Consider the following 9,311-nt stretch of genomic DNA (forward strand, 5'->3'; position numbering starts at 1 on the left):
GAGATTTGGAGTTGGCGTTGTGGGGGCTGCAAAGCTTTCCCTGGGATCATCTTTCTTTGGTTACCTTTTGCTGCTTTCCTTGTTTGCCATGGGCTGTGGGAACTCAGAGGTGGCTGGACTGACTGTGTCCTACCATGGGTATGCTGGCAGGACAGAAAGGGCTTCTGCAAACCCAACTCCTTCCTCATTTTGTTTCACAAAGTAGATCGTGTAGAAAAGAGAGTGGCTGACCTGAGTGTGCTTCCCAGAAATTTGATTCAAATCAATGGAAACCACTCCATTCCAGTGGGTGTTGTGTCATGACCCTCTCATGATTGTGGCATAAACCAGTGGGGTTTCTGTCACAAGTGCAGATTATTTTTCTGATTACTTTTTTATTATTATTGCCATGGGACCCATCCTTTGAGCCCAGTGGTTCCTGGAAACGTGAGTAGCTCAGTAGGGGGGGAAGAGATTCAATTAATTGTTTCTTGCCTTTGTGTGCCACTGAAAATGAATGGCATTTAATGGCCTTTGAACTGAAAACTGAAGGATTCATGGATTAACCATGAGGTACACCTGAGGATAACATTTTACCCATGCTATTACTCTGTAAAACCAACTTTTTGGGAGGAGTTTCCAGTGCTGACTCACAGCAGCTACTCCACTGGTGTCTGATGACTGAATTTGGCAGAGTTGTCATGTAAGGTATTAGACACTCAGTTTAGATGAATGCCATTCTGATCAGTTCCTTGCTAACTTCTACAGAGACCATTTCCCTTGAGTAACTCACTCCCTTCTGTGCCACTTGCCTAGTTGTGTTAAAGCTGCATAACCAAAACCTTAGAAAATCTGAGAAAATACATGAATATAAATTGGTAGCTGTCCCCTGTAATAAAGTACATACTGTATCACAGTAGGTGGTAAGATAGTGTGAAAACCTTTGGATAACAGAGAAATGAGGATTTACACTGCTGTGTGGATGTGAAGAGACAACCTTTAATGGGCCACAGAGGGAAGGGGTGGCCAGGTGCTCCTGGCAGAGAGCATCGCCCCACAGGTGATCGTGGTTTCCTCCACATCTGCTGGGCAGCACCTTTTGAGTTTGTCTTTTTTCCACAGAGCTAAACCAGTGAGTGACCACGAGCAAGCCCTGTTTTCAGAGTGCAACTCAGGCTGCTCCTGTTCCAGGAATGACTGGGACCCCATCTGTGGGGAGAATGGGGTTACCTACGTGTCCCCCTGCCTGGCCGGCTGCCGCGCGTCCAACGGCACCGGGAAAAACACCGTAAGGCAACCCTTCCTTTCTGTGGGAGATGGGGACTTTATTTCTGATACAAGGTGTAAGGTAACCCTTCCTTTCTGTGGGAGATGGGGACTTTATATCTGATACAAGGTGTAAGACAATCCTTCATTTCTGTGTGAGGTGGGATCATTCTTTCTGATACAACCAGGTCCATCAAAGTGAATTTAAACTGAGCACAGGACATCCTCTTCAGCCCTGAACGCCTCAGGGTTTTTTAGCGATCTGGCACCCACATTTAAAATATTCTCACTTGCTGTTGCCAGCAGAAATCACAAGCAGAAAATGTTGGAGGCTTTTTTTTTTTTTTTGAGCTTTTGCCTACCAAGACTGTTGGAAAAACCCCTAATAACTAGATTCATCAACAGTAGATACTTTATAATTTTCTCCTTCATTGTATAAGCCTTTTCCTTTCATAAAACATTTCCCATTTTCAGCCATCCAGAGTGTGCAATTCCTGAACATCCACTTCTCCACCATTTAGGTTTTCATGCACTTTTGCCTGCTCTCTTCCAGGTATTTTTTAACTGCAGCTGTGTGGGAACCTTTGAGTCTTCACAGAGCTCCTCAGCTGCGGTGGGACCGTGTCAAAAAGGAAATGAGTGTCCCAAAATGTTCCTGTATTTCCTAGTAATATCAGTTATCACTTCATACACTTTGTCAGTAGGTGGCACACCTGGATACATACTGCTTCTAAGGTAAGGAATAATTCCTTGCTGGCATTGCCAAATGTTTTCAGTGTGTTTTGACACATGACTGGCACTCCTTCCCCTCCTGGTATTCCTAGTATTGGGAAATGTTTTGCAGCTATGCAAGGTGGCATATTCCCTATATTTGTTATATTTCCAAATATATTTCATATATTTGTTCTCTCCCAGATTTTTCTCCTTGTTTTAACAATTGTTTTAGCATGAGATTTTTTTTCCTATTGTGATAATCACAGATTTATTGAATGCTTGTCCCAGTGCATATTTAACTGCTGGAACTATTTGTCCATCACTGTAAGCTTTGAAGCTAATTTTAGCAAGTGCAAAAGCATTTAATACTACAAGTGCTTAATCTGGATTTTTGTCAGCTACTTGCAATGTTTGGATTCCAAGTCCTGCTCTGCTCTGTTTTGGAAACCTTTCTTTCTCAGTTCCTTTTTCCAAATTATTTCCAGATGGGCACATTCTACTTCTCAAACAAAACAAGAGTAAATCCGGTCTAACTAATCTTTAGTATTATAGCTGTGTTTTCTTGCTCCCAAATTCTCCTTGGTTTTGAGTTCAATTTTCTGGACCAGGCCCTGTCTCATTGCTGGTATCTTTATAGCATATGGACAATGCCAGTATTAGAACTGGCTGAACATAGGCTGTGTGGAAAAACCTAAATAAAGAAATGTGACTTCAGCTACGGTTCCATCACAGTCCTTAATTCAGAATAAATATTCACACAGAGACTTTCAGGGATGGCTGAGGTGAGGATCCTTCTCCACTGCCCTGCGCAAACCCTGCCAGTGAGGTGTGCACAAGCTGCACAGCTTTCCTCACACAGCTTGCAGGGTTACCACTGAGTGCTGCAAAACCTCACAGCATCTCTCTCTCCCTGAGGGCTCTCTCCAAGAACAATCGCACTGTAATCCATTTTAGACCATTTTTATTGAAGCTCCTGCGCAACTGAGCTGTCCCTGTGCCAGGATGAAGATGATTCATTGTGGTGGTGTTTGAGGGTTCCAGGATGAGGGAAGAGATAAGAATCTTGACTCCATGTTTCAGAAGGCTGATTTATTATTTTATGATATATATTATATTAAAAGAAAATTATATATTAAAACTATACTAACTGAAGAGAAAGAAGACATCAGAAGGCTAGAAAGAAAAGAATGGCATGATAATAAAATCTTGTGACTGACCAGAGTGCCAACACAGCTGGACTGTGATTGGTCATCAAGTAGAAACAACTCACATGGACCAAACAAAAATGCACCTGCTGCATTCCACAGCAGCCGATAATTATTGTTTTTCTTTTCCTCTAAGGCTTCTCAGCTTCTCAGGAGAAAAAAAATCCTAGCAAAGGATTTTTCAGAAAATTGTCTGTGACAAGCCATGAGTGGAGGGCTTGCAGCAAAGCCTTCAGGGTTTGTGCCAGATTTCTCTCTGTGGTTGCTTCTGCCACATTGGATAAATATGGGCACAGAGCTATGCAGGGGTGCAGTTCCCCTTTCCCTCTATATCAAATCTTTCTTCTATCCATGAGGTACATGATGGAAAATGTGCAGATCTGGTACCTCACAGGGCCTCAAAACTGTGGTAGCCATGCTCAACCTCCTGCTTTCTTCTTGTCTCCACTGCTTTAAAAATTGAGTGTTTGGGAGATGTTCATTACTGAGCACGTGCCAACTCAAATCACACGGAGTTCCCTGCCCTTCTCAGCCATAGGAACTGGCTCTTGGGGGTCTTACTGCTTAATCAATTCAGTCAGAAAAGCTTAGAAAGGCTTTCAGTTACAATACTAAACCACTTTGTTATAGGAAATCAGCAAAACAGTTTTATTGGTTCTGCTCCAATGCTTTTATTGCTGTTGAAAATCATTTTACTTTGAGAGACATTTGAGTGAAACTGAGAAGTTATGTGTTCTCCTGCTGGATTGGAGACATCCACCTTTGATGTGCAGCTAAATAAAACATATTTCAGTAAGTTCAATCCTTTTTTTTTTTTCTGCACTGCAAATGACCTTTGGGCACAACTCCACTTTAAGCTCATGCTTACTTTTTTCTTTTTTGAAATCCATCACTGTCTGTCTTTCTCAAAAAATCTGGCTGAATTGAAAGTGTGCTTCTGTTACCAGAAGGAAAATAAATTTTCCTTGACACAAATAGTCCCAAGGTCGAGTTGCAGGCTTCATTATGTATTTTTTTCCAATGATCGCTTTTAAAAATTATTCAGCATTCAGTCATCTCTGTTAAGATTCCAGCACTTAAGCAAGCTGATGTTTTCAGGTGAGCAGCTATCACTGCACCTGCCACGGAGGACAAATACAGCTAAATCCCTAAAAGCCTGTAAGATTTAGTGACATTTACTTTGATGGTTTGCACACTGAAGCCATCGAAATATGCTTACAGCTGGTGACCAAGTCATTTCTGAAATGTCATTTTGGGAGTATTAGTGTAATTACAGCAGCCAGGGAACTTGGGAAAGCCCTGAAGTTTTTGGGAAAAAGCCCTGCAGTTCTGATAGCTGTTGTTCAAGCACCAGCTATTAATAGCAGGGGATTAGGCAGTGAAAGGGAAGTCTCAGATCTCCCTAAGAGGTCTGGCTATCACTCAGCATCACAAAGAGCTCCTGCTTCCTTACAAAGACAATACAAAGAATAAAACATTTTTTTTTTTCATCTGAAAGAGAATTTTTTTTGCAGGATATAAATCCTGTGAAACACATATCAAATATCCAGTTATTAGTTTTATTTTCCACTTTTTGCTCTCTGTGCCCTCAGATTTGTTTAGAGGGACTCCAGGCTGAGGAGTGCTTGTGTAGCAGGTGTCTAGCAGGAGAGCAAGACACTGTTCTTCCAACTTAAAATCATTTTACAGCCATGCCCTCACAGATGGCAGTGCTTGTATAAACCACAATCAACAGATTGTGTGATGATAATCCATGGCCAGGGCATTAGAGAATAAAGTGTTGAAAACTACCCCTGCTGAGGAACAATAGAGCTAGTTCTGAAATGCCTTTATTATTTTTTAAAACATATTCCCAATTACATTAATTTTTGCAGGAGCAGAGACTGTATCTCCAGAGTGCTATGTTCATCCATGGCAACCAATTGAATTTCAGCCCAGTTTATTTTGTATTATTTGAATATTTATTTAAATATATTTATTATTGAATAGAATGACTGTGACAGAAGTTTTATTAACCACCATATTGAGAAATGTGTTACCCCACATACCAAAAATTCCTTGTTTGACTGTGTGACTGGCACTACCCACTTGCCAAAATCAAACATATGCCCAGGTTTGTGCTGGATTAGGCACTGTAATAGCCAGTCTGGTAGGTGCTGGTGGAGCAGCAGGTTTGAGCAGCTGCTGGGGCAGAAGTGATTCCTACAGATCTGAGAGGCTCCATACACACCCTGCTGCCAGCAGGGTGGGAAAGGCAGCTGATCCCCTGCCCACCTCCTCTCCCTCCCTCAGGGACCCAGGATGAGAATCCAAGGCTGGAGCCGGGCTCATCTGGAGCCAGGAGAGCTGGATGTGTGTGTGGGACTCACCCTGCAATCCTAGCAGGGTCCAAATGCAAATGATCTGCTCTGACAGAGGATGGCCTGGAGGATTTACCCCTACAGGAGGTGTGATCCTCATCTAGATAGGGTACAAGGAAAAGTGAGTGCCTGAATACCTTGTACTAGCCTTGATCCTGAATTTCAGGGAGTGTCTAACTGAATAAAACCATCCAATGGATGCATGATTTCACTAGCAATTTTCTTGTCCTGTGTTAGTAACACCCAAGTGCTGGTATCATCCGAAAATCCACAACCATCTTAAAATGTGATGTTGAATATAGATATTCAGAATTCCTAGATGCTGTTCTGCTTTTATCACCTTTTTTACATATTTCTGCAGTTTGCTCAAAGTCCATGACATGAAGAAAAGATCACATTCCTTTCTCTTGCTTTCTATTTGTGTTCTAATTATATACACCTGATGCTTTATTCCTAGTTAACAACTCTTTTATTATTTTCAGGTGCATTAAACCCCACTTGAAATCATTTGCACTTGGTATCTATACCCTGGCAATAAGAGTACTTGGTAAGTTAATTTGTACTCCTGAGTCAGTTTTAATTCACTCCTCACTAATCATATATCTTAGATCTGAGCTTTGATTGTTGGAAAAAACAATGTCTATCTGCAAACAGATATCATATGATTTTTAAAACAGGTTGGAAAAAGGAAATTGCTCTGTACTTCATAAATCACATAATTATATCTTAGGTATAATTAAAATACACAAGGCCAATATTTATAGAGATGTGGTCCTGTAGGCTATGAAGCTAATATCAAAATTACATCTTGTCCCCTTACTCAGCAAAAAGCATAATAGAGCAGCTGTGCCTGAGAATTTGTGATTGCTTTTCAGGCATATATTCACTAGTTTCTAAGGGAATTAATGTGACTGACTACAGGTGTGCCTACAGGTGGGGATCACTGCAGCCTTGTGGGAGAACCACCTGAAATCAAGGGTAACATGAGATGCCAATGGACTGGAAATTCTAAAACCCTCTAGGTCTTCGTGAAAAAAAAATCAGCAAGAAACAAGTCACCTATTTACATGAGCAGGGTTAGATGAACTGGATGAAATTATATCAAACCAAGCTGCTGGCTTCTTTCTTATATCTTTGCAGGCCAGGATTTTCTCTCCAGGCTTACATTCTCCTCCAGCACCCCAGGTGACACAGAGTGCAGGGTGTCCCCATCAGCATGTGTAAAAAGGCTTTTCCTTTCCATCAGCCCCAAGAACTGCAGTAGCTTTGCCCCTGCCACAGTGAGATCTCAAGATACTTGGAGGATTCCTGCAGCCCCACTGCAGGCTCCAAACCCCACTGTCTCTATCCCTTCTCATCCTCACCCTACACCCAGGCTGAACAGGCTCTATTGCTCTCAAGAAAGGAGAATTATCTCCTATTTTTTTCCCCCAGAGATGTCCTGCAGGGTGAGGAAACCAAACCATGGCCAGCACTCCTTCCAGGGACTTCCAGAGGCTTTTTGATGTTTTGTCATGTTTTCCTGGCTTCCCACAGGGAGGAAAGGGTGGTGTGTGCCTGGGCAGCACAAGGCACGTCTTCCCCAGCCAGCATGCAAGTGTCATTGCTGTTGGAATGTATTATTGAATGTTCTGCGTGAACCTGCCTCTAGATCGAAACTGATCACCCTGGACAGTAAATTTCTCACCTCTGTTTGTTTGTTCAATACACCCAGCGGGGATTCCAGCCCCAGTGTATTTTGGAGTAGCCATAGACACCACTTGCCTGAAATGGGGCAGCAAAAGATGTGGGGGAAGAGGAGCGTGCAGACTCTATGACTCCAGTGCACTCAGGTAACAGCTCTTCTCCATTTCTTCCTTACCTTTTGTTCTTAAAGTGCATCTACACCTGGCGCTGGTAGAAGAATTTGTGTTAGAAAATTTGAGTGAAAGATCTGAAACTGAATGAAATCTCTGATTAACAATATTAACAGTAATGCTCACATTTCACCATTCTCTTTTGATTCAATCTCTTTTTGGATGGGAGGAGCAGATCATCTTGTTTCAGTATCAGCTGTAAATAATTGTCTTTTAATAATTCACCAAAAAGAAGTTGTTTTGAAACCTGAGTTTTATGCTAAAGCTTCCCTCGGCTTTCAATATCTCTGCTGTCATAGTATGCATGTGTGTGTGTGTGTGTGTGTAAATAAGTTATTAAACCTAATGTTTCTCCATGCTGGAACTGTATCTAAAAATGGAAGGCAAAAGTGCCACAAAACATGCTTGGCTTATCTAGAGGCTTAAGTGCAGAGTTATCTTTATCGATTTATTGCTGGAGGACAGTAATTGTCTGAACTGCATTTGTGAAAGGCTTCTCCAGAAATGAAGAATGGAATAACAATGGTAAGAGGAAAATGGGAAACAGGTTGTCCCTTCTCCCACCACAAGGCAAATAAACATGAGAGAAAGGTACATCTTGTTTTGAAAACTTGAAGGAAAGAGCAGAATCTCAGCTGGGACTCTTTTTGCTAATAAAACATTATGATGTTATTGTTGCTGCTGTTGTTGCTGTCATTATGCCTGCAAAGCAAAAATGCCATCGAATGGTCTTGTCATCACTGGTACTGTTTATATATTTAAAAATAGAGTAACTGCCCTAAAAATATTAGTGCTATTCTTACTGAGGCACGGTGGGGTGGAGGTCAGTCAATGCCTGAGATGCTTTCTTGAGCACAGAGCACTCTGTACCTGAGCTGGGTGAGCTCTCCAGGGTCATCCCCTTGACTGAAGTGTCCCTACCCAGCCTTACCTGATGAAAAGATGAATGTGTCCTTGATGCCTTCTGGTCGTGTGCTGGCTCTGATCAATCATTTCTCTCTCAGGTATGTGTACCTGGGGCTGACTTTGGTCTTGGGCACGGTGTCCATTTTCTTCAGTGTTGCTGTCCTTTGGGTTCTCCGAAAAAAGTCTTCTCCACAAGATGAGACCCTCTCAGCCAACGGGGAGAGAGGCACCTGTGGGACAAAGAGTAGAAAAGATAATTTTGTCAATAGTGACCAGTTAATTCAGTCGACTTACTGGCCAGAAAAGGAGACCAGACTTTAGGAAAACTGAGATCTCCACCGTGCTTTTACCCAGTGACTGGTGTTCCAGGCAAAAATCCATCATCAGTGAAGCAGTATCTTAGTAGCCGCCCTGAAAATGTTCATCCTCTTGCAATTTTCACTGTGAACCCCAAAAGCAAAGACCACCAATATTTTTTAGCATGTGAACAACTCTGAAAACACTGCTCACCCTTTTTTTCTGCTGAGCTAGGGGATTTCCTATGCCTGGGGAGGTGCATTGTGCCCTCACCCAGACCCCGTTTCTGCGGCTGCCCCTCAGCTCCCTCCCTTCTCAGGAAGCTGCCAGAGCTGCTGCTGCCTCTCAGTGTCCCCCTGGGTGTGAGGGGCAGTGGGGAGGCTGCCCTGCAGCTCCTCTGCCGTGGCACCAGCCAAGGGGAGCACAAAACCTGACTTGGCCACCTGGAAGGTGCAGGGATCCCCAGCACGGAGCCTGTCCCTGCCACCAGGGAGGCACGGGGCAGGAGGAAGGTTTGCTGGGAGGAAAAATTAGCCACAGGCTCTGGGCACCTCATGGGTTCCATCCATAACACCTGGGATGTCAGTGTTGTGGGGAGGAATCTGTTTTCCAGTAGCTTTTGTTGCAGCACAACCATCAGCAATAGAAGTTGTCCTTACAAAGAGGCCACAAGAGTACCATCCAAAGGAAACTGGGATGAAAATAGAGCTTTTTTTTAGATCTCCAGC

The 9,311-nt window shown here is 42.9% G+C and overlaps 1 protein-coding gene across 1 annotated transcript in view; it reads left to right on the forward strand.

Annotated features, from left to right (window-relative positions):
• LOC102040863 (solute carrier organic anion transporter family member 1C1) overlaps positions 1-8,732 on the forward strand; it is a 21,071-nt gene extending 12,339 nt beyond the window's left edge. Inside the window, 6 exon segments of the mRNA XM_014310799.2 lie at positions 4-138; positions 1,102-1,267; positions 1,799-1,980; positions 6,007-6,071; positions 7,239-7,356; positions 8,385-8,732. Coding sequence (XP_014166274.1) covers positions 4-138; positions 1,102-1,267; positions 1,799-1,980; positions 6,007-6,071; positions 7,239-7,356; positions 8,385-8,607 — 889 coding nt within the window. The 3' untranslated portion in view covers positions 8,608-8,732.
• Positions 8,733-9,311: the final 579 nt, after the last annotated feature.

The sequence above is a fragment of the Geospiza fortis genome, unplaced genomic scaffold, assembly GCF_000277835.1.
Source record: "Geospiza fortis unplaced genomic scaffold, GeoFor_1.0 scaffold583, whole genome shotgun sequence".
NCBI lineage: Eukaryota > Metazoa > Chordata > Aves > Passeriformes > Thraupidae > Geospiza > Geospiza fortis.